Consider the following 26,783-nt stretch of genomic DNA (forward strand, 5'->3'; position numbering starts at 1 on the left):
TGGCTCAGACTCTTGGTCACTCTCAGCTCCTAAAACCAAAGAAACTGAGAAGGAACATGCTCTCTGCCACTCAGTTCATTATGTAAAAAGCTTAAAATGGAGAATAAAATTCTCCCTCCAGTTCTATTTATTTAAAAAAAGAGGCTACTGTAGGAAACATTGGATTTTTCTTCTTTTCCTGCTTTTGGGGGACAGAAATGAAGGATTTGAACCTGTTAGGAAAATGCTCTACTATTAAACTACTCACTCTGCCCTGAGTAACTTACATTTTAAGACCCTTGTCCTTGGTCAATACCATATAATGATAATATAATCAAAATCAGCCTAAAATCTAATGCTAGGATTTACCGAGTCTTCTCTTTAGTACTTCTTATATGCCTTATCAAATAGGGGGTGAATGTGTAAGCTTCGATTAAAATTCCTTTTATTAGGAATACTATTAAAATCAATATTTCCTTATATTATTACAATAACTTGTCAGTAAGACAGAGTTTAGTATCTCGTAATTACATCAGATTCAATCTTGTAAGCATAATCAAGTTACTCCAGCTGAACACAAGATGAGACTTGTCAACTGAGTTCAATGCATTCCCAGGGTAAAATAATTATCTTCAATCTCCTAGTCCAACATTAGAAGGACTATGTAATGGTCTTTACCTTGGTAGGCCCAAATCAACCAGTCAGTTTTAAATTTTATATTTGTTGGGTTTTTTTTATTTACTTGAGTATTTCTTATATACATTTCGAGTGTTATTCCCTTTCCTGGTTTCTGGGCAAACATCCCCCTCCCCCCTCCTCTTCCTTATTGGTGTTCCCCTCCCCATCCTCCCCCCATTGCCGCCCTCCCCCCAACAATCTAGTTCACTGGGGGTTCAGTCTTACTGATAACTACTTAATGACCACTCCTGTTTTACCCCAGGCTACATCATGCTGCCTCTGCCTCCTGAGTGATGGGGTTAAAGGCATGCATCGCCTCCACAGGGTCCTTTTGTCTTTTTCTCTTCCCTCCTTTCTCACTTTATCCTTAAGACAGAATTTCCCTATGTATCACTGCTGTCTTGCTCTCCTAGAACCCATTATGTAGACCAGCCTTCCCTCAAATTTTAGAGATCATGTCCCTTTGCCTCTCATGTGCTCGGACTAGAGGAGGGTGCCACCACACCTAGCTTCATATTCATTCTTTTTGATGAGAAGACATGGGATACATACTAGAAGAAAGTTATAAAACACGACACGTAACCCACTGCCAACCCCATCACAGGCAAGGTATAACAATTTTCCATTTGCTTGGGTTCTTGTTTATTTTAGACATAGAGTTTGGAATGCAAAGTGTCTTCCTTCTAAGTGACTTTTTCAAAACTGTGTTTTGAAATTAGGGCAGCATTCAACCAACAAAAATAAAATTTGCTAAAGAAAGCAGACTAGGATTATCTATAGTCACCTCTGTTAGACTTCTGGGAAAACAAATAGTAATGCTATCCTGTCCTGCTTTGTACATCTGGGTATTTAGGGGATGAAAAAGTGAACCCAATGAAGTAAAAAATCCACACTCAACTCTGCAAGTCCTCTGCTTAGCTTTTCAGGATGTAAATCAGCAAAACCTCTCAGCATGAGTGTATGTGTGTGTGTGTGTGTGTGTGTGTGTGCACTATAATCCTAACTATAAAACATTCTCTTTTTTTCCTGCCAAAGAGGTGGGAGATACTCCTAAGGCCAGCTCACTGGCTTGGCTGGCCAGGCATGGATCTTTCTCAAAGCTGCTAAGTCACACACTCAGACAGGGCTCCTGACATTCCTGGGGAGGAAGCAGAGCTTAATTTAGATAATCCCCTCTGGAAAGTAGATTGGCTGATTCAAACCAGACCTGGCTGACTTGGGCATGCTGTTCTTACATTTCAGAGATGCCTCCATGTAGAAAGAACGTTTTGTTGTATCCGTAGGGTTAAGATTCACATAAAGAATAGGTAGGTGCGATCAATTAACTATTTCTAAAAATGTAGCTATTTGACTCTGACCTTCTCTCTTCTTGAAAGGACACTAACTGCTGTTTTAGACAGGGCTTGGCAGAATGCCTCTCATTCCACTGATCATACGAAAATAAACAATAACAATAAATAGAATAGGCAGATATGCTATGTGTCACAAAAGGGATATTTTTGGTCTGTTTTGAAGAAAACCACTTCTTAAAAATGGTGCAGGCAAGGATACATGTGTCTTAAAAGCAACTGTTTGGCCTACACTCCATTGTGTGAACTGGACCCTTCAACAGGAAGACAGAAAGACAATTCTAAGAATCCAGCCCTACTGGAAGCTAAATCTGCTAGCACAAAGGCCCTCAGGGATCACATATGAGGTAATAACAGAATCGGAGTTCATGTGAAAGAGCAGCTTGACTCAGTTTTACTGATAAAGACAGAGACAGTTTTCATCAGTTTGCCTGTGAAGTATAATCTTAACCATTAAAGATGTCACCTTGTTCTGCCAAATGTGTGCAACACTTCTGAGGGCCAACTCCCAGACTTGTGAGTGAAAGCCCCTAATGTACTCATAGCCAGACACAGCCTGAAACATCCTGAGGGAGGAAACAGAGCTTACTTTGTACTATTCTCTCCTTCTTATGACAATGAACTAGGACAATAGTACACAATGTCAATATATGAATAAGGAATCATAGTAGGTGCTATACCAAAATCATGATGGTGCACTCCTCCTATGGCAAGTTTTCAACATTACTGTTGCCACAGCTATGCCACAAGTCCCCTACTGTGAGTTGAGACCCCTGTCTAAAGGTTTTCTGGGATACGTTTGCCAGATTTAGTAAAGAAGAAGGCAAGAAGCCTAGTTACATTGAATTTCTAACAAAAGTGAAAAAACAACTTAAAATTCTTGCTGAAATGACTAAAAAGCCAAGATATATGTGCATGCCTGCATGCATACATACAAACATACATACACATGTGTGTATGTGTGTATATATATATATATATACTTACATACAGATAGATATAAATGGAAATATATCATATATATTTGTTAGGGAAGAACAGAAATAGATAAAATTAAGTGGAGGAAGGAAAGAAGCAGGGAGGAAAGGGGACATATGACTACAACTGACAGCGAAGAGCATAGTCTTTTGTCTTGTTTTTAAACAGCCGACAGTTCAGGGAATCCATTCATTTTCTAAATAATCATGGATCCTTTGGAGTTTTCCATTTGAAATCCATGTTATCCTAGGAGTCAGTGTACAAACTACCGAGCAGGTGGCATTATCCAAGTCAGCAGGAGAAGCAGTGACAAGTGTACGGTAGTAACTTTTTAAGATATTAATCATAGACAGTAATACATCTGCTGAGAGACGGACCAAAGCCACTCCAGTGTGACTGTACACAACAAAACGCAAGGCAGTAAATACTTGTATTGTGAGAACATTTTATTGACATGAAAATGTATCTTTATGATGTTTGCAGAATCTCAAGTTAAAAAAAGAAGAAAGTGAATTCCTCTTGAATCACTTGATAAAATTCATTCGCATAGATAATTCCAGTTTTTCAATTCCTGAATCCCTTTTTTTGTGGTGAAATATGCAAATATAAACTAACTTGAAAATAACACTACTTTCTAGTATCCTTAGATTTCTATGTTGCTATTAAGTAAACTTCAAAACAACTATCATGTAATATTCTATTTAATTTTAAGCATTTATTTATTCGTTTGTCTATATATTTACTGGGCTACAGATTGAACTCAGGTCTCATGCTTGCTAGGCAGCTGATAGGGCACCAGGCTATATACCAAGCTCTTCCTTATAAAATAGTAACTGTACAATGCTTGTCACCATGAAGTAGTGAAATGCTGTGTGATTAAATTTACACAGTAAAGCATCAGTGTTAACTCTGAGGCTTACCCAAACCTTCTAGCAATCTGATGACTCTAATCTATTAATTAGACAATGAGGTCTATCCTAAAAGTGAAGGGCACATTCTTTAGTTTTATAAGAGTCTTCATATAGCTTACTACAGTTGAAAATCATCTGCTTAGAAACTTACCTGAATTTAAGAGCGGAAAGTTTGAGTTTATATTCTCTATGTGTTTCTTTAAAACTACTGGAGTTATGACTCTGGAAACAAGACGGTCAGTTTCAAGGGTCTGGAGTTAGCTTAATCAACCATGGATTCCAGAGCACTAGTGAAATTGACTTGCTATTGGAATTTTCCTGATTTCTCAAGGGAATTCTTATTAAAATTTAATGTTAAAAATTTTTAAATTAATAAAAATAGCTACACAACCCAATTTGACCTATAACATGCATACTTAGGTGGACAGGAGCCTGGCAGATCATGCTTGGGAGAAAAACCTTCTCAGTCCTCTGACTTGACTTAGAAGGGACAGGGAATGTCCTGCTGCTGCAGATGGCATCCAATTGTTTCCTTTACCTTTGTGTTAGTCCCTTCTCTTACTGCTGTGATGACATACCTGACTGAAGCCATTTGAGAAAGGGATTATTTTGGCTTGTGGTTTGAGTTGAACAGGCTGTTATGACAGTGTCTAACAGTGGTGGCAATGAGAGATAACTGATCACATTGTGTCATCAGTCTAGAGTCGGAAAGAGGTCAACACTGGGATTAGCTGGATTCCTCCTTTTTACTCAGCCTGGGACTGAAGTACCTGTGCTTGCCATGCTGCTGCCGACGTACAGAGTGCTTCTTCCCTCCTTTAAATTTCTCTGGAAATTCCTCACACACAGCCCAGAGGATTTTCCCCAAGTGATTCTAAGTCTATCAAACTGAGAATGGAAATTAGCTATTTCCCCCAACCTCTAGGCTAAGCCTGTTTCTCCTGACCAATTTACCCATAGACCTACCATAGAGCTCTACCCCTTTGCTGGTTGCAAGGAACCCATTAAAAGCACTCTTTGGGTGCTGATGTAATGAACTAAGCTGAAGTCAACAGAACACAAAGTTTTATCTAGCTTAGCTACTCATATGACATTTCTTCATTAATTTCTGTCTTTATTTGTTTCTATAAAAATTTTCATTTTACTCTTTCAGTAGGTTTTCAGATTAAAGTCCCTTGTTCTTTCCTTAGCTTTGACCATCAATTTATTGTCATTATAGTGACAGGCTTGACACATATACATATACATGTTTACATACACATACACCTATACTTGTGTTTGTCTATCCATCCATCTATCTATCTATCTATCTATCTATCTATCTATCTATCTATCTACCTACCTACCTATCTATTCTCTTTCTAAAAATCCTAGAATGATTAATGACTCAGAAAAACAAAGTAACATGCAATTGCTCTACGTATTCAAAATTCCTGGAAAGTTGAATTTTGAATTATTGTAAGTGGAATTCCCTTCAGCAAGAAAATTAAGGCATTTGGTGGCAACCCTAAATTGGAGTTGACTGAAGTAAAGTAGACCTGTTACACACACGCATATTTCTGGTTATTGTGGGACTGTCTTGGGATAAACAATAATTTTCAAGAGGATTTTCAATTTCAGAACATTTCATCAAACAGCCAGTTCAGGGTCAATTGCTGTCAAGTTTATTTACACTTAAATAGTTTACTCCATATCACCCTGCAAGAATAAATAAATGTAACACTCCTGACCCCTTACCGATGCTAAATCAACAGTCAGGTTTATTTTATTCAGGAAGAAGTTCGATTGTAATCCTTGGCATTGGTTGGGGATTTAGCTCAGTGGTAGAGCGCTTGCCTAGGAAGCGCAAGGCCCTGGGTTCGGTCCCCAGCTCCTAAAAAAAGAACCAAAAAAAAAAAAAGAATCCTTGGCATTGATGTCTACTCTTTGCTTGACACTGAGAAAGCCTTTAGGCTGTAGACCATGAGATGACTTCTGTGAGGGTGAAAGAAGAGAGCTAGCAGCAAAGCAAAAGGATTCCATTCCTGCTTCCATCACTAGCAGGCTATGTGACTGACCCTGGGCACCTGCTCATATGGTGTGATGCCCTAGTCCTTCTGCAGAGTGGGAAAAACCACAGTCTGGTCACATGGTCCCCTGCATGGGAAGAGAGTCTAGACAGCAGAATTTAGCCCCAGCAGATTTAGTGACTTCCGATCAGGACAGTTGTCTTTACTAAATGCAGGGTAAGAGGGAAGCCATCTTCTAGACAACCAAGAAAATGCACTGATGTGAACTCTTATTCTATAGAAGATGGTTCTTTGCTTCAAGTACTGATCATCAGTACTAATGACTTCAAAATAAACTAGTTTCACTGTCCCACCTTTCAAAAACTTAGTTACGTTATAGTGACCTGTTATACCTCGTACCTAACAAAATAATACTATATGAGGATATCTATCAATCGACCAAGAAAATTTATTATGTCCAACCTAAATGACTTTAAGTGAGCAAAAACTCTTCTTAGTTATTTTATAGGCAAGTATTTCCTTAGAAAAATTATAAATCTGCTTCCCTATAATACAAGTTCTCTGAATTGACTAATCTTGTGTTTTCCCATGATCCTGAGAGTAGAGTAAATGACTGGCTGAGTAACAATCCAAGAGTGTCTGTCTGTTCTTCTAGCTAAGGTTACAAAGTTGGTGCTGCTGAAGAAATGTCGATCTATTTAGCCAAAATGTCAAAAAAAGTTTGTATATTTGCTGTTATTTGAAAAATAGCTCATGTTACACTTAAGACTGAGGCCCACACAGCTTGAGATGTAAGGAGAACACAGGCCCGCTGCTTGACACATTGACTGCGCATGCATCTTCCTCCTCTCTTGTGGATTTAGTTTTTCAGTTCCTCAAATAAAACTTTCAGTTGCCACTGAGCTAAAGAATATCAAGAAGTATACATAAAAGTATTTCCATAATAAAATAGTCCTTACCTGTTTTTTTCCTGAATCTTCAGAATTTCATTTGTCTGTTGGAGAAGCTGTTTCTCTAGCTTGTATGTTGATAATGAATTCTCCAGCAGTTGGATTTCAAGACGGGATGTTTGATTTAGTACCTTGGAACATTTTTGAAAAATAAAATCTCAATCACAAAACAAGTAGCACGAAAACCCTGAGCATTTATGGATTTTTTTTTTGCTCTTAATATTTTTCAGAACAACTGAAGCATATGACAGTCAATCAACCAAATACTGCTTCGTAAGTAGAGATATGTACTCCAATTTTTATATCTTTATATCTTAGGATAGTGTATCTTGCAAGTTTCTTATTTATATTCTGTCCAACAAATATAAGTGCAAAATATATTATTAATACAAGGTCTTGATATTACCGGTCATTTAGAATTAAGAGATGCATAATATATACCTACCCAGGCGTAACACTTTACTAAACCCAATTGGAAACTCAAACAACTCAATAATCTGGGAAGATTTCTGACCACACATTCATTGAATAGCTTTCATGGCAGGTTGTTGACACAAGAGAACTTTCATATACTATCTCACTTACTTGATAGTCTCATATGTTGGCCATGTCACTTTACAGACAAGGACACTGGAGTCCAGTCTAATCCAGATTCAAGATCTGATTTTCTAACCAGAGACTGAATTTGTGTCTACAAATTTGCACAGTAATCTTAGAGGCTGCAGTCAAATGATTTTTGGAAGCCTCACTATTCAGACTTGAAACTGTTAAGAAAACAGATTGCTATTGTTTTCCCCTCCACTGGTCATGGTCCTCACAAAATTGTCATGAGCGCCAATAGAAGCCAATAGGTTAAAAGTTTGTACTTATACACCAAACTCTACCACTCTCCAGGCAAAGACAGCAACACTGGAAAGAGGTCTTCAAATGGTGTCAACATTTATGCCTCTCTTTCTTGTCCCTCCTTCATATTGTTGCACTAAAGGAGTTTTTTTTTTTTAAGGAAGGGAAAGGTTATATGGTTTTCAAATTCTCCTTAAAGTATTTAAAATCTTTTCACGCATCATAGTTTACTTAGATCTATTTGTTAAAAGGGACCTGAGAAGATATTTTGCAATCTCACTATCAAGTGCAAGGTCCTGCTCTAAAAGTGGAAATGCTGGTGTGTTCCTCTACAGCAGGATTAACGCTGGGACTGGATCTACATCTTGGTAACATGCACTGAACTACTTGGTTGAGATATGTCTGCAGGGGACCGCAAAGCAACCGGGCTCTGTATTTGTAGTAGGACAGAGAAGGAACCAGGTTGGAGGTGAGAGACAACTGCTTCAGATGCAAAACTTAAAGAAGGGCTCCTTCTCACTTAGGCAATGAAGTTAAAGTACATATTATACATTTGTAGAGTATTTCAGAGCACAATATTTTAAAATGCTAACATGTCCCATAAATACTAGATGAAATCATTAAATCATTATTATTAATCTTTGGAGTAGTTTCAATCCATATCCATGGAAACATAATATATAAACGAATCACAACAAGTGTTTCAAAGTATAAATGTCTCATCTTGCCACTTTCTATTCTTTCCCTAGCACCCCACTCCTTACTAGGCTATGATCAGGGTAAGGTGAGTAAAATCACACAGGACTAGAGTGTACACTTGCAAGGACAACATTTTTTTTATAAATACTTCTCCATCCTATGAGACTTAAAACTTTGCCAATAATGAATTTTTCCTGAATACATATGAACTCATGGAATTTGACAATATGTACAAGATCTGCACAAGCTCCAAAGTCCCAGCACAGAGGGTAAAAAGCATGTGTGAAACCACACGCTAGTTCAGGTATTTAATGGCCATTAGATGAGTACATTTTCTTTAATAACGTGACCCTGGTAGGTCGAACACACCTAGCAGGTGGGCCCTACTCCCAAGAGTAGCTGTACAGCACAAAGTGGGACAAAGTGAAAACCCCTGAACGCTGGGGACTGGTAAAGGGAGAGGGGGAAGGCGAGTTGAGGCAGAGATGAATATGATCAAAATATAGTATATGACATTATCAGAGAATTAACACAAGTATTATTTGTGAATGATAGTCCTTATCACTTTATTTAAGGAGAAACAGAATTTGAAAAACATGCTTGTGAATGTTAAGAATAATGCTACATTCAGCAAATATTTTACCCAGGTCAGCTTCTGGTTTCTTTGTTTACTAAATGACCATTTACAAATATTTGAAATGCATAATGAATCACCTTGTATTTCTATGTGAGGACCAGTACCAGGAATGAGAAGACACTCAATGCTTTTGTCTGAATAAAAGCATGCCATGTCATGGAATGAAATACATCATTCACAGGAACATCAAACCTATATTTGCTTTGGTTTGCCATACTCTCTGAGAACACATCATGGTTATTTTTGTCAAATTGACACAAACTCAGACATATTTGAGAAGAATGATTTCATTCTTTTTAGTTTTTTTATTGATTCGTTGTGAATTTCCCATCATGTACTCTGATCCCACTCATCTCCCTGGCCCTTCATATCCACCCTCTAGCCCTGCCACTTTCCCCACAAAATAAAACTTTAGAAATTAAAAAATTTTAAAAATGTTTTAAAAGCTATAACATACATACACAAATATTGTAGTGCAAACTGTAGTGTCACAGTGCATCCCATAATATACTATTTTGTCCAAATATTTTTAATTGTAAATGTTCATTGTGATGAGCCATTGGTCTGGTTAGAAGCCTCTGATTTCTGCTACACTATATGCTACACTGGATGCTCACAGGGATTCCTCTCAAATATCTTGTTGTTGCCCTGTGTCATGGAGATTCTGCAGCTTTGAGATCTATAGGACCTACCCCTTAATGTGCTCCAGCAATTCACAGGTTGGGGTGGGCCAACCTGAAGCACTAGCTCTGAGCCTGGTCAGTAGCTGAGTTTATCAGTCGGCCAGTTTTCCTGCACCCATACCACCAGGCCAAGTTCTCCATCATGGCCACAGCTAGCCAATGCCACAGATATCAAGGGACATGGCCAGCTTTCCTGCTCTCACACCCTCAAGTTCAGCTCATCTGCTCCTACCACACCTGAGAGAATAACTCTTAATCAACAAAAATGCCTTTTAAGATTGGCCTACAGAGAAGTCAGTGACTAATGGTTCAAGTGGGAGAGCCCAGATCATGGTAAGCTGTGTCGCTCTTTGCAAGGCGGTTATGGATGGTATACGAAAGGAAGATGAACAGCTCGTGGAGGGTGAGCCTGTAGACAGCACTTCTGCATGGCCACTTCTTCAGTTCCTGCCTCCTAATTCCTGCCTGAGTTCCTGTTCTGACTTTACTTTATGATGAAGTGTAACCTGAGAGTTTTTCAACTGAAATACTCTCCCACTCAAGTTACTTTTGTCATGGTGTTTCATCACGTAGAAACCCTAAGACACACCTCCTGACACATTCAAAAACCAACATTTTGGCTTTTGAAGAATAATCCACATTTTTCTCCATGTTCTCTGGAAACAGACAGGAATCATTATCTGGAATTGACATTGAGGCTGCCTGTCAACTCTTGCAACTACTACCAGTATTAACCTGTCTCCTTGCTCTCCTTTTCCTCTAGTCTACACTGTCACGGAGCAAAAATCCTTTTGTGAAAACATGTCAGATCATACCATTTTCCATGTAGAACATGCTAACGGACCCTCTCTGCTGTTGGTTTACATTTTTAAGAACTTAGCTGGGTCTTAAGGCATTCTTACTGTATCATTAGAAGTCTCTTAGTTCTTGGATGTCACTTCTGTCCCTCATCTGGCACACTATGCTCCACCCACTGTCTTTCTGCCAATTCAATTTGCCAAATCATTTTTACCTCAAGGTCTTGGTACCTGTGCTTCTGTCTGGCTGAAAATTCCATCCCATCCCATCCCATCCCATCCCATGCCATCCCATCCCATCCCATCCCATCCCACCTCATGCCATCCCATCCCATCCCATCCCATCCCATCCCACCTCATGCCATCCCATCCCATCCCACCTCATGCCATCCCATCCCATCCCATCCCATCCCACCTCATGCCATCCATCCCATCCCATCCCATCCCATCCCACCTCATGCCATCCATCCCATCCCACCTCATGCCATCCCATCCCATCCCATCCCATCCCATGCCATTCCATATATAGGACTAGCTTGTTTTCATATTCAAGACATGCTCACGAGTATGTTCTGGCCACGCTTAGGAAAGTATCTACCTCTGTGCTCTCCTGCAGTTCACCCCTCTTGCTTTCCTTCTGGAATCTCCACTATTGAAGATGATCCTTCTTTATTCTTGCTGTGTTTTGTCTGTCAGGCTATCGGTGCACAATGGGCTGTTTGCAAGTTAGATACTGATCATGGAAGGTAACAGTCCCACAGGCATAGTTACACTCTTACAGGCCAAATTTAAAGACTTAATCGGACGTGGAAGAAGAAAGCAGACCAATCTTAGAGATGCAGGCTAAGTGCTGGTCAACTTAGTTTTAAGCACAAACGCCAAGCTCTTCTCTTTTCCCATCATCATGACTCTCCTGCTGCTTTATTTCAAGTCACCCCACTGATGTTTTCAAACAGGCTTGAAGTTCAAATCTGGGCATGCAAGGGAACTGTAGAAAACTATGATAAATTGACCACTGCCTTGCATGAGTCTATGGAACTTACTGCTGGCAATAACTGAAGTATTCCATTAAAATGACAAAAGACATTTCCTTCTTAACTTAAACACATCCCAAAAGCACATCTCTGGGAAAAAAAGTTTAAGAGTAAAGGGGTTGGGGAAGAAAGAAAAGAGTGAAGAATAAACGCAATAAGTCTCCAAGGACCAGTGTCAAAGCTTAAATTTCCCAGAGTTTGCCATAGACTGAGGAAAGTAAGATCTGAAATGGAGGATTCTTGTAGTTTGAAGTGCTTACCTCTTTCTTTCTTTCTTTTCTTTTTTTTAAAGGAAGTATTCGCTTTCTACAGAAAGTGAGGTAAGGAATTTCAGACAGCCTCTTGTAATGCTTTTAAGAGTATTTAAAATCCACACTAACTGAAAGGTAGTTTATGAAAGAGAATACAGAAACCACAAAAGGAAATCTCTTTTTGTAGCACATTGATCTTAGGGCCATTGATTTACTGTTGTTTGTTTGTTTAATAAAGGAAACAACATTTGATATAATTAGATGCTATGAGAGTGTGAAAGCTGTTTAATATATAAAGAAAACGCTATAAATTCAGTACTTTGCACTATCAGTGAAGTGAGGTTTTGGTCAATAAGAGGGAAAGAGATGAACAATCACCCTAAGTGTGATTTTTTTCTTTGTAGAGGGAAAGTTAACATGTGAGAAGGAGTGATATGGCCACTAGTACCCTGCCTGCATCCACAAACCTTACATTACTAAGAGTAAGATGATGACTTGTCCTCCTGCCTCTTGATGAGATGCCACATAAAGTGGTCAACAATTTCATAAAGTAAACCTGCTTCTTAAGTCATCTCAGGAAATCCTTTACACAGAGTGACTTCTGGTTTATAAAGGACAAGTGTTGGAAAAACAAATCAAAAGGCATACCAAATAAACACTCAGGCAATTCCAGAATATGAGAAATGATCAAATGGTTGTCTAAGTAGCTTTAATATGTTATTCATAAGTGGGAAGGGAACCAGAAAGCAAAAGACAGACCCAAGTTCAGTGAGCCCATCAAACAGAAAATAAATTATCTGATAAAGTACTTTAAAAATTAGGGAAACGGAGAAATATTGTTAATAAGGGTTACAGTAATAGATATTTCATATTATATGAAAATTAAAAAGTATTATATTTATATCATGTGTTTATAGTAACCATTCATATCAGTAGTTATGTTTATAGTAACCATACTGTATTTGAATATTTATATATTAAATACTCATATATACTATTTATAGCCTAACAATGTAACTTTGTGCCATATTTAAAATATAATAACTGCATTTGGCTATGGAATTTGGTAAGTACAGAACTTTCTAACACATGCATATATTGTAGGTTGAATTATTTTGTTTATTAAACTACACAGATCTTCTGAATTTAAAGTCTCAGTTCTTCCTACAGACTTAAGTAATTAAGACCCCAGAGCTTCTCTGCTTAAGAAAGGTGCTCTCTTGAGCAATAACTATTGCTACCAACTGTTTTCTTTTTAGGCATCCTTAGGTCTTCAGTCTGTGGCAGTTGATGACATCATTGGATTTCTCTTTATTATACAAATTGAATTATCACAATAAAGAAGAAAGAGGACAAATTTATCATGTTCTTCACAGTACAAAAACCTCCACTGTGCCGGTTACTTCTCAGATCAATATTTTCAGTAGATTACTTTTTTTGAAGTCATATTCAGGCCCATCAGCTAAGTTTTCATTTTTATTACTACCAATCAACTATTTTTGGGTTAAAATCCAAATATATTATTATCAGGGTTTGCTAATTACTTAATTGGAACTTACTGATGGTTTGATATATGTCATGTCCTGCTTCAAATCCTAACGATGGAGCTTTAGAAAAGAAAAGAAAATCCTTACTTTCCAAGGAATGTGTTTGAAGAATTGGTTAGAGTTTTTATGTCAACGCCCAGATAGTAACTATCTTTGCTTGGTGAGCTGTCATTATTTGGATGTAAAATGTTCCCAAAAGGCTCATGTGTTTGAACATTTGGTCTCCAGCTGGTGATGCTGTTTTGGGAAATTATAGAACCTTTATGGGTTGGGGCCTTAGAAAAAGAAATTGATCCCTAAGGATGAGTCTGCTGGTTTGTAGCCTGTCGTGGTTGTAGCTTCAGAGCCCCCTGCTTTCTGACCCAGTGAAATGTGAGCATTTCTAGCTACACACTTGCAATACAGCCTTGCCCACATCATGAATTTTGTACTCTCAAACTGTGAGCCAAACTAAATTCTCATTCCCTTAAGTTGGTTCTGTTACATATTTTGTCAGAGTAACAGGGTGGGGTTGGGGAGAAACTCTGATATATAGGCCATATTGTCTTTACTATAGCTCTGCTGTAGAACAGTCAACATGCATGGATAAACGTTATTGTGTTAATGCAGCTCTAAAAAAAGAATGGTCAGTCAAATTGAGACAATTTTCTGAGTCTTCTTCCTGAGGCTTATGCAAATTAATCACCAAATATTTTCCTTATAATACCCCCTCACTAATTTATTTCACTATCATTTCAGCTAGATCAAGGTTTAAATTTTTATTAAATTACGTCCTCATCAAGAAAAACAGCTCAGTTTTTAGAGTTAGCCGTTGACAGCAGTCATGAGAAAAAACTGGTTATTGCCTAGAGAGATGTGTTCTTTCAACAGATTACTCTGAACAGCTTTAAATTTCTAACTTGGATCTAAATCCATTGTGATCTGAGCAGTCATAGTGCTTAGTGACCTCTGAGAAGTGGAAGAGAAGTGGTATTAGACGTGCAGGGAATTTACTAGAACGAATGTCTATGGAGGGAAACTAAGTGGGAGGCGCCAGAGACAGCCTTCGAGTTAAGGTGCGGGCTTTACCTCAGTGAGGAAGAGAAGCAAGGGAAAGGAGTATTTGACGGAAGTAATTATATGCAACAGGCCATGGGAAAACATTAGCTAAAGTCATGTGTCAGCAAAATTCTAAAGCTCCTGGGAACAACGCTAAGTATCCTGCCACAGTGAGTCATGGCTTAGAAATGGCTGTTGAGAATTGTGGTCTCTGTACCATACCTGATTGGGCTTGAGAGCACAACAGCTTGGGGTCACTGTTCAATTAAACTTCCCACAACAGCATACTCAAAAGGTGTGTTTTAAACGTGACAGAAAGTGAAAAAGAGGATTGATCTAGAGAACTTTTACCGCATTAACCCAAAGTCCGTGGACATAAGGACTGCTTTAGATATTATCGTAGGGCTCGAGTCACTTATTGGAACATCTTGCATCATGGAAATATGCAAAATACAGCTGTTCAAATGCGGTTAAATTCCGTTTCTAATGCTGTAGTGCTGGAACTTATTGGAGTCTGAAGGAAACTTGAGATAGCGGTGTAAAGACCTTCCCTATAGTTGACACAGCTGGCAGCTGGCAAGGACAGCTCAAAAGCTACATGTGATGATGTCACTGGCACCTGAGAGAATGTGTGTGTCGGGGGAGGGGGCTGCCATTCCCATAAGCGGCAAAGCTGTGGCATCTTTATTGCATATAAGAGACTGCCAGTGTGCTAAGAACTTTGGATTCGTTTTCTTGCTCTGAGTGAAATCCTGGTCTCCGTTTGCACCCATTGATATCATCCTAGAATGTCAAAGAAAAGGCAGAACCACAGGAGAGAGATCAGCATAGGTAGAAAGATACAGAGATTTTGACACCAAACTGCTTAATTTTAAATCCTCACTGTAATGGTCACTAATTCTTTCTTCCAAACCAACATTTTACATCTCTCTTTATTTCAGTTTGCTCTAATTCAAACAAAGAATGAAAATACTACATGCTTTACAGGATATATTTGCTGATAGTAGTCAATATGTGTGTAAGATTGCTTAAGACTGAGACAAAAGTAGGACGTAATTTGGTTTGTTGATCTGATAAATTCCCTCTAAACCAAAAGGCTGGTGAACAAAGTGAGTCACTCAACAGGAGGGGCCCATGAATATTGAATGCCAGATCCCTTTATGCAAAATAGAAACTTGAGGGAAAAGGGATGCTGGCAGATACTGATAAGTCAGAGTGGTGTTCTGCTGAGCTATGGAGAAAGTAAAGCCTTTCTTTGGTGTCAATTTCTTGTTATCACCCCCAAGGCCAGCTATCTTTCCTCGATGAGCTCATCCTGGCACCCCTTTTCTGATTAAAGTGTTCATTGGCTGTGGAGATCCTTCACACCTCAGAGCAAAACCATGGCCCTCGCACCACCTGTGAGAGTGCAAATCTAGAAGGTCAACAGAGGACTAGTAAGCAATAAGTAGCTTATCTTTATAAGATCATCATGTGAGAGCCAGGGCACACAATGGGGCAAAGCCCTTGCTACATGATCCTTAAATCCTGAACAGCCTGAAGTCAGTTTCAGGAAAGCAAAGCATAAAAGTGTGAAACCAAGTTAGGTGAATAGCAGAGCAAAATAGCAGAGCAAACCTGGACTGAGCAGAAGGCTCCTTTCAGCTTCTACCTTCTTAGAAGTGAAGGCACTGAGGGCTCAGCATTCATTCTGTAAACATGACTGCAGCAGGAATAGGGTGACTTTCATGGTTAGGTTGAAGCAAAACATGTCCTATCTCAAGAGTTCAAATCACCACGCGGATACACCCTTGCTTAAGAAAAGTTTGGAGCGTAAACATCAATGAGTGCAAGATGCTCAAAGGACGATAGGAAGAAAGCAAGGGTTTGCTTGGTAAAGCACAATAAGCACTGTCTGAGTGTTTCCTGGTGTAATTGCCTCTTGTTGATAGTTGTGATTAGTTCTGAGATTATCTATCCTAAAAATATCCTTGCGATATCTAATAAACACTAATTGGACTTAATGATGACTTTTCACTGTTCCAAACAGGGAGTTTTATTTTCTCTTTACTCATTGCCTTCTCTGTATTATCTTTCAGAAACTACATGTCTCCGAGTCTTTGGAATGTAGAATAAATTGTTACGTTTAAAAACTTTCAAAACAGTAATCTTTACAGTTCCAAGATTAAAATATTGACACGAATTTTCCCCCACCCCAGCATTTCCTTGACGAGAGAAGAATAAAATAAATAACAGAGAAGAATAAAAACAATACTAGAGAATGTTTCTGAGTGACATAAAATAGAAGTCTGTGTGTATGTGCACGTACACACGCACGCATGCATGCATGAACACATACACAGAGACATACTCTGGAGCCCTCTCCTTCCACCACAGGAGTTCTGAGAATTGAAATCCTTAAGCTTGGTGAAAGCACCTTAACCTGTTGAATCATCTCACCTGCCAGTGTTTCAAGGTTTGAACTCATGAAAAGGTTTGTTGCAGGAGGTAAGCATTCTGCTTTAAATAAAGTATGAGAAAAAGCACAGTTTTATTGTGTATAATGTAAGAAATCAATATTTTATAAATCAGCATGCTTGCAATTACAAATGAGTCAACACATCTCATGTTCAGTTATGAGATCTAGCTCCCACTCCTTGTATCTCCTGTATATCTAATAGTGGTCTACAAAAAATGGTGTTCTTTTCAAAATCTAGGCAATTTATTCCTCCAATGCAATCAGCATTTAAATTCAGATTTCATTAGTTGATTATTAGTTTCATTAATCAGTGAAAGAGATACAAAGACTCCAGAGCTCAGTAACTGTGTTAGTGAAAGAGATCAGAATATCTTCCTTACCTACAGTCTTTAAGTGTTTTTTATAAATGTGTTTGAATTTTTAAGTTTTTGTTTGTTCATTTGTTTTTGTTTTGTTTTTGTCTCAGAACCTATATTTGATATAAAATGCTTTATTTATACAAAACATCTCTGCTACGTCTCTTTAGATATCAACATATGATCTACAATATCACTGACACAGATTAAATAAAGTGGAAATAGCCTACCCTGGCCTATGTACACATGCAAACTCTTAGTCTTCATAGAATTCAGGTACATTGGAACAAAGCCACCCCCAGCCCCAAGATTCAGAACGCTATTTCAGCAGAATCACACTATCCGCATTAACTGCACTAAGAGGCCATTTCGCAGCGCTGTAATGTGACAGTGAACATTAAAAAACATCCCTACATTGTACTGAATTGTACTTAACAATGCAGATACCTGCAGACTCAGACTAATTCCTGTTTGGTGGACCTGAAGTTTTTCCTTTCAATTCGCTGAATTCACAAAGCCACTGCAGATGTCACTGTCACTAAGGCATTACCAGAGATAAAGCACGACAGGTCAAAAAGCTTATCAATAGTCACCATGTGACTATTTTGGTTTACACAAGTCCTATCACAGTTGGTAGCTGCAGTGTTTATTTGAAGTTAATGCTGATTAGGTTTCTTAGCTGCTCTCTTTTTACAAACACACGCAGACCTAAATATACTCACCCTCATTAAGGCATACATAGCTTGTCAAGCATACATAGCTTGTCAAGCACTCATTGTTGTTATTACCAATAAACAAAAATGCATGTTTTTCCAAATCTCATGCTGACATGTGCTCTGTGTTTATGGAGTAAACTAAAGACTAATTCTAAAATAATCTTCTGGTTAAGTATGTGACTGTGACCCTGGGGACACACCTGGGTCTCCACATCTGTGAGCTTTCGGGTCTGCTCTGCAGTCTGAGACAAGAGGCTGGTTCCTATCTCCAGCATGGTGGCCGTGTGGTTTTGAACCGCATTCTGTTGTATCTGGGCCATCTCCGACTTCATATTTTCCACAATGTAATTCTCAAGCTGCAAGAGATAAAGGACAAGGCATGTTAGATTATAAGTAAAGCCTCCCCGTTGGGGCATGCAGTATTTACAACGACAAAACAAGACACAGCTGGCAGAGAAGCCATCTGGCAGAGAGCCTCTGCATGTTGGGGAGTTGAGGAATGAAAGCAAAACACACACCAATTCAACTGCTAACACACTCTGGATACACAGACACACTCACATAGTAATCACAAATCGTCATGAACATTTTCACTTGGATCCCACTCTCCTGTTGTGGACATGATCTCAGTTAACCCTCACAGCAAAGATATGAATGAGGCTATTGGCTCTCTCTCTCTTTCTCTCTCTCTCTCTCTCTCTCTCTCTCTCTCTCTCTCTCTCTCTCTCTCTCTCTTTCTGTGTGTGTGTGTCTCCCCCTCTCCCTCTCTCCCTCTCTGCCCCTCCCCCCTCTCGCCCCTTCTCTAATAGCCAAGGACAATAAAGCCATGGTTACCTAGCAAAGTTGCAGGTGACTTAGCAAATAACCTAAAGGTAAATCTTATTGCTTTAGTCTTTTGATCCTATCATGCTGACTACTCACCTCAGAAGAATTCAGCATCCTGCCTCTGTTTCAGGATCCTATGTAAAAGCAGGTCACATTGGGAGAAAAAGACAAGAAGTAGGAGGAGGGCAGACACCCATGGGGTGGAAAAAGGGTTTGAAAACTCTGAAATCTCAGCAGTGATGTAAGGCCTGAGCTGCAGAGCCCAAGAGCTAGCGTTAACCCTTCTTATTGCTCCTTTGAAAATTCAAAAAGAAGGCCTTGAAATTGCAGTTCATAAAACACCATTTGCCCTTCTTTCCATGGGTAAAATTTATTCCTTTATGATACCCTTTCACAGAACACAATGAGCATTAAAAAAATGTTACCATGGGGGCCAATGAGAATTACTAAGTGACTGAGTACTGGGGGTGGGGAGGTGTTGTTAGGCACCTGGGAGTAGGCATTGCTTGAAGAATGCAGAAACCAGTACTTCCCTGTCAGGGTGCTTAACTCTTCCCCACCGCTGTGTGATGACTGCACTTTATTACCTAATTTTTCAATGAGGAAACTACATCCCAGAGACATCAGGTCCAAGGCCACACAGCACACACAGTCAGACGTGGACTTGAGCACGGAGCTCCTTGACTCTCGTACAAACACTTGGTAGCTCTGCCAAGTCTTACTTAGCAAGCTGAGTTTGATATCATGAACAACTGTGTGATTTTTATTGATTCAGTGAACTATAATACATGCATACCGTAAGTTCTGTAGTATCATTATCATGCAATAAATAGAGCCATGAGTGTAAAACCCCCTCAGAAACTTTGGCAGTTCCCTGTCTAACCCCAGCCATTGCGTATTTCTACTTATCTAACTTGACTGTGCTCCAGATGAGTAAGACTAAAATCACTTATATGATTGGTGATGAATTCTGAATTTATATTTTATCAATATAAGTCAACCGTCCTTCATTACAAATGCAAAATAGATTATAAAATATCTGAAAGTTATTTCAACAAAACATATGGCCTCTGAGCCAAATCCAGTGTTTATTCCCATTAAATTACCTCATTCCAACAACCGAAGGCTAGGTTAAAGCAGTGGGAGTCTCTCATGTTGGGTTCTGTATTCCTAACAATGACCTTTCACTGTCATTTTAAAACTTACCTTTGCCTCTTTCAAGAGTCTGTGCTTGGGGTGGAGTTAATCCACCATAGTTCCCAGTGTATGTTCATGGTTGAACCTGGAAGTCTACAGTGCTTTGCTTTTAGTTTGCCATACAAGTGGCTCAGAGATGGAAACATATAGGAGCAATGCCGTTAAGCCCCAGTTTCACAGTTCTTTACGAGAGAACCTCCTTTGCACCTGGGATTCTTTAACTAGCGACACAGATGCCTGGTACTGCAGGGGTTTAATTTTGCCACCACAAAAACAAAGGCAGCCCAAGAATCCAAGCAATCGAGGGGCCGAAAAGACAGAGAGCTGAGAGATGGGGAGGCCAGGTAATAGAGCTAGAAGGGATGTTCCCAGCTCCTGGATCCACGCATGTTTCTAATCAGATTGACCTCTGGACATTCACTTGTAAGTCGCATGATCCAATAATTTCCCTTGAGCAGCCAAGGTATTTTTTTCCTTCAATCACATTGATTTATGTCTTAGAATAATCAAAAGATTATTGGCCTACTGCATTTGATAGATGTGTAGCAGAAGTCTCTGACAGGCAAACATTAATAGTATGATCCTTTGTTGTCCAGGAAATTTGGGGCTTTTATGGAAATTCTATGAAATGGCATGTGAGTTACCATTGTGAAGACAACAGCCATTTTTTGTCAACATTGATCATTTGTCTCTTACATGGCAAGCACTGGACTAAGCTCTTTCTCTTTACAGGATAAAAATCTCACAATGTTAAATTCACAGGAATTTCCTGTGCTATGTTGTTTTCAAAGTGGAACAGTGGAAGTTTGGGTTACCCTAAGTAACCCACCATTAAAACACATTTCTTTTTTTTTTCCTGTTTATATTTTGGCTTGGCAGTCTTAACCACTCATCTATCCAGCCAGAACTATCTGGGGTCCTTATGTACTTTACATGTAACTACAGATTTGTGATTATTTGTCAGAACTACAGGAGAAGATTTTTGAAATATAGATGAGGCACAATATTCTAGAAAATTCCAACAAGATAGTCTATATTCTAAAAACTGCCTTATAGCTCCCTGATTCAGCTGAAGAAGAAGTGCTTCTTAAAACATATCCATGGAAGAATATCCTATATGAAAGCTGGAAACAATTTGTTTTTAAGGAAGGAACCAGTGCCAGAATGAGAATTATTGGTGTTACTAGCACACTGTTTTAATTCATCTGACGGATAAATAGGAATAGGACTTTCTTAATTTAAAACTGTGATTTACAAGCTACTCCAATATTACATTGTTCACAAAATGGGGAGGGGTGGAAAAATTACTAACTCAGGCAACCAACCTTGTAGCAGAATGTCAGAGTTTATGGTTTCAAGAAATTCAAAAAATAATTTGACTGTCTAAGTAAATTTTCTTCCACTTTTGTGAAAGAATTCACTAATTAGTGATCTCCATTACATTACCTGATTGATAATTATAAAATATCTGATAAAATATCAGTTTTTTTAATACATTTGACTCACAGAAAATGGTTCCCAGTGTTTATGTTGTTATGGACATGAAAGCGATGAGGTACCCCAGGCATCTTAGAGAAGGACACACTGGAGTTACATCAAGGTTAATCTGCTTTGTGATCCTATTGACTGGTCAAATGTGGACCTCTCTTCACTACTGAGTTTCTCTATTAAATGCAGAACTTTAGATCATCAAATCAAAATGACTGTGCCATGACAATGTCTCTCACAACCACAGGGAGCCTTCCACTTCAGCCATCTCTGCTATAGAAATAAAGTAACAACCCCCTACCCCCGTCCCCCGCCAAACAGAAACCCTCATTTAAGCTGCTGGGATGCATATAACTCTAGTTAATTATTTTTTAATCAAATGGGGCTGTTATATCCAGCACTAACTGCCTTTTCTGTGGAAAGGACAGCACTCTTAAGCAGCAAGAACCAGATGCCATTGATTTAAAGGCTGAGGGGGAGGCTGAAGTCAAATATACAATGTGTGATGAAAACACAGCCTGCTTTCATCTTATCTCTAAACATTCCTCCAGATACAGCACTGTAAAATCCATGTCCACGCTCCTGATCAGCCATGTTCAGGAAGGATGATAACAAATTTGATTGTCTTCATATATCCTCTAAGGGCTCTAAAATACATATATTTGCAGAAAAATAATGGCCACATCAAGGCTTAGTATGTTAAAAAACATCTGAGGGGTGAGTTTAAGCTGAGAAGTCACTAACCGCAAGAGCTGATGAATAGACATTTAAATGATGAAGTTATTTGCTTTATTACTACTGTCAGTGTCTGCCTCCAGAGTTTTATCAAGAATGGTCCAACAAAGGAAGAACGGGGCAGGGGGATGCAGAATCTGGATCAAATAAAGAAAGAAAAATCAATGATATTATTAACATAGAGAAATAGTGCTAGTTATATAAAATGATTTAGTGTCTATAATGAATTTCATGAAAAATTCTCTTCCTTGATACTTCTACTAACACTACAAAGGAAAAGCTGGTTTCAGTGGCTTGTTTGAGAACCAGAGGCCTGAGGAGGCTTGATAGAAATCAAAGTGAGCAAGCTCCTCTACCTCGTGATGTTCCTCTACCCTCGGAATTTTACTCACTGGTGTCTTGCCAGTGAGTAAATTATCACTGGAAATGATTAATTTCACTGGTAGTTTGTGAAGATTCATTTACTTGGGAAACATAGTGTTGGAGGGTGATTGTTTTCACCCAGCTTTCCTATAGAGGCAGCCAAATGAATCTGAAGTAGGTTGAGAGGCCGCAGTACCAGGTATCTGGAGAGCTTCGTTTGTCCACTATATTGATACAACTTGCATATCATGTTTGTTCTGCCCATGTTATTAGTCACAAACTATGTAAACCATACCAAGAGAAAGAAACCGTATAATAAGCTTCTCTCGAAGTTAAATCTGATCCAAGATTTATCAATATGTAACTCATTTAATGCTCACAATAGCCCAAATTGTGTCACTAATATGACTAAGGAAGTACAGTGAGTTGCAACTCTCACAATATGTTGATGGCCAAGAAAGTTCATTGCCTTGAGTGAGGGCCAGAATAACTAGCAGGTTTTACTCTATGAGTGAGGAAAATCACCCCTCAAAAACCAACACAGTGCCCAGCACTATCACTGACAAATTAGCACATGATTTCATGTAACGGATATGTGAACTAGAAGGCATAAAAATACTGGGGTAAAACTTGTTTAAGCCAATTTTGGTATTTGTAATTTAAATAATAGTGCACAGTGAGTGATGACTATTTTAAGAAATAAATCAGTTGGGGTTGGGGATTTAGCTCAGCGATAGAGCATTTGCCTAGCAAGTGCAAGGCCCTGGGTTCGGTCCTTCGGTCCCCAGCCCCCCCCCCAAAAAAAAGAATTAAAGCAGTTGTGGAAAAAGCATAAAATCCAGTTAGTTATAAAATAGTCAATAGTATCTTAAAAGACATTTTTAAACATATTTAACATTTTTAAACATTTTTTAAATTCAAGGTTATCGGCTATTTGTAGTTTCCTTATAAATTGCTTGTTTGTACCCAATGGCTGACAATGAATAAGAGGTAGGCTACTCTGCACTGTGACAGCCATGAGCAAAATTCCTAAAGAGGCTCAAAATCTTTGTTAAATAATGATCATGAGAAGGAGAGTCTTGGTGAGATTATGACATTTCTTGAATGTAGAATACATTTTCTAACATGTCCGACTTCAAAGAGTCTCTTCAAGTGACATGCACAAAGAATATAATTCCTCTATGTAAGTCTTAAGAAAACAATATTTTAAATCCTATAAAATCTGACAAAGGCATGTTAGCTTAAAATATGTTAAAGATTAAGGGGACCCTTGTTGAAAGAGGGTGCATATGGTATTACTCAGTTATGGCCAAATAACCATGGAACAAAATAGATGAGTAAATATGGGAAAACAATAAAAAGGTAAAGCACTTCAAAAATTGTCTTGCATGTTGATGGTTTTATCTAATACCGTCATTTCATAAATCAGTGGCAATATTAAAAATTCAGCTATATCTAGGTTTATGGTCTTATAAAAAGAAATGACTAGGGGAAACTACATTATTTGAAGGAAATTCTGCTATGAGATATCTGAATATACAACTTAATTTTTTACTAAGTTTAGAATAATGATCTTCCTAGACCATAAATATATTTAGTTAACATCCAAAACAGGTTCTCTGCTCTCGGTTGCTGTGCTGTCCTGTATCTTGACATCAAGCCTGTTAGTATCTGAGTACCTTAGGATAAGAAAGTTCACTTTATTGACACAGTGAGAGAAGTTCAAATAAGTTATAGAAAAGAATGTGGCAGAGATAATTAATGTCAGATACCAGGTTGCGGACAATTGATAGCATAATCAGTCTTATGTTTAAAGGTTGAGCCAATATTGGTTCCCATAGTATTTGCCCACCTCACACGCCATATTAAAACCTGGCTCCTTGGCTTGCTTTATGTCTGCTGGTTGCAGGTTTGAGTCCATATTTCAGAATGTCAATGTTCATGCTCTTAGACTCAACCCTTGCTTCCTGGCATTAAAGCACTCCAGATAGCTCTCAGTCGTTGATCTCTATGAACCCATTGATTTACTCTTATGAGTCACTCCATGAGCAGCAGAACAGGAACTGAACTTTATAATTCTTCCAGCTCATTAGATCCCATGTTAGTTCAGTGTAGTTTAAGCATATGTGTGATAAGTATGTACTGTGAATTAAGCCCGTGGCTGACTTCACAAAGACAGGATCCAGCCCAGTGAGAAATAAACATGTAGAAGTAAACTGCCAGAGCTTACATTTGAGCATCTGCACTTTCTATAAACATACTTGTATCTGTCTACTGGGAACATCTTCCTAGTTACTGGTATTTAAAATGTGAGTAGATATTTGTTATATCCCCACAAAGCATATTACTGAAACGTTAGCAAAAGACTTCAAAGAATGCCACAAAATCGTGATGAACAGATGCCCTTGCAAGAACTTTAATAATAGATAGGTTAAATCAGTATTTTTGTGGTTTTGACAGAAACTCATTCTCCATTTGTATAAATGAAAGAGAAATTACCTGGGCCCAACCACATTTTACTGTCCTAGAACTTCATTTACTCTTAACTTCTCACACCATGAAAATATCATAAGTCTGTCCTACCATATCCTTTTTGGCAGTACAGAAGCTACAGGACCAGAAACACAGTAGAAAAGCCTTGTGTCAACTCTTCAGAGCAGGCACATCTGTTTCAAGATAAAGAGTAAGAACATCTGAGTCTCTTAATCCCCAGGCACCATTCTGTCCAAAAGACATTCATTGTCCTTTTCCTACACAATTTGCTTTTCCTTGTGTGTTTTTTCTCTCAATGAAAATTACTACTACACCTATCCGTCCTCTGAGCCACAGGGAATCCTCTTGTCAAATCTTCATTGTATCCAATCAATCTCTTGAAGGTAGCCTGGATCTGTGCTCCCATTGCTCACTCCCGACATTATCCCTTTATCCACACAGCCTCCAGCTGAGGTCAGACTCATCATTTTTCTTCTAGATCTGTTAATGACTGCATAACTGGTCTCCTGACTCCAGATCTGCCTTCCTCAATCCATCATCCACAGTGTAACCACAGGGGTCTATCTAAGCACAAACTTGGCCTTTTCATCCCAGGCTTAAACTCTTTCAATGCTGTCTGCTATCTGTCTGTCAAATCACATTTCTTTAATCAGCATAGATGTTTTTTATTTGATTTCTTTGACTAATTAAATTTGTATATGTGTAGTATGTGTAAGAGGTGTACACAGAGCTCTGTGGGCATGTATAGAAGCAAAAATTGGCTGTCAGGAGTGCTTCTACCTTGTTCCCAGAAGGCAGAGTCTTTCATTGCATTTGGTGCTAAGCAGCAGTTAACAGTCTCCAACCATCCTTCTGTGTCTGCTTCTCACAGCATTTGAGTTACAAATGTATGTGCAAGCACACATGAAATTTTATATTGATGATGAGAATTCAAATCAGGTTCTCCATACATATACAGCAAGCATTCTTTTTTCAAAATATAGATATTATTTTTATTATAGATTGATTTGACTTATGTTATAGCTGGCCTAGTAAAAAAGTGAAATGCATTTTGTGTATTTAAAACCAAATTATTTTTAAAATTTTTTGTATTTATTTTATTTACATTCCATCACATCCTTAATATCATAATAGAAGATTCCTGATAACCTAGAACTTGTTTTCTCCTTCCCTCAGTCTTATGCTATGACTCATCAAATCTCCAGGCTATTTATTGTTCACCAAATATTAATTTGTTTTGCTCTACAAAATGTTTTTGTAAAAGACCTTGACGCAAAGTTTTGGTCTATCATACTTCCTGTTTTCTTGAGGTAGGTCTGGGTGTTTAAAACACAATTTAACTTTCTTCTCTAAGAACTCTTTTGGGCATACAATAGTATACAAGTAAAAGACCAGTAAGTCATAAAAATGCACAAATGAAGCAATATGAGACAAAAATCCATAGAAATACCTTTGAATTTATTTTGTTGTTGACCATCTTCTACTTCTGTGCATGTGGCCTTTCCATAAGTGTGCTTTATATACCCAGTAAGACTCCATTAAAGAAAAATAATATTTCCTCTGTTTCCTTTGCAAAGTGGTTTTCACTTGGAGATAGCTAGAGATGGAGAATGAGTCCATTTCCCTCTGTCAGCACTGTGTCCATGTCTGTCTTGAACACAGTCTGCTCATGTTACCATAGTCTCTGGGAGTTCGTATGTGCATCAGTCCTGTTGCATCTGGAAGAAACTGTTTCTTTGGTGTCTTCTATCCCATTGGCTCTTACAATC

General features: G+C 38.5%; 1 protein-coding gene across 4 annotated transcripts in view; it reads right to left on the minus strand.

Annotated features, from left to right (window-relative positions):
* Window positions 1-26,783, minus strand: part of Angpt1 (angiopoietin 1) — a 252,738-nt gene that overhangs the window by 90,879 nt on the left and 135,076 nt on the right. For all 4 annotated transcript variants that reach the window (XM_006241609.5, XM_063264352.1, XM_063264351.1 and 1 more), the window contains exons 2-3: window positions 18,114-18,269; window positions 6,864-6,985 (exon numbers count right to left, since the gene is read on the minus strand). In XM_006241609.5, coding sequence (XP_006241671.1) covers window positions 6,864-6,985; window positions 18,114-18,269 — 278 coding nt within the window. The remainder of the gene's footprint in view (window positions 1-6,863; window positions 6,986-18,113; window positions 18,270-26,783) is intronic.

The sequence above is a fragment of the Rattus norvegicus genome, chromosome 7 (genome assembly GCF_036323735.1).
Source record: "Rattus norvegicus strain BN/NHsdMcwi chromosome 7, GRCr8, whole genome shotgun sequence".
NCBI classification, from domain to species: domain Eukaryota; kingdom Metazoa; phylum Chordata; class Mammalia; order Rodentia; family Muridae; genus Rattus; species Rattus norvegicus.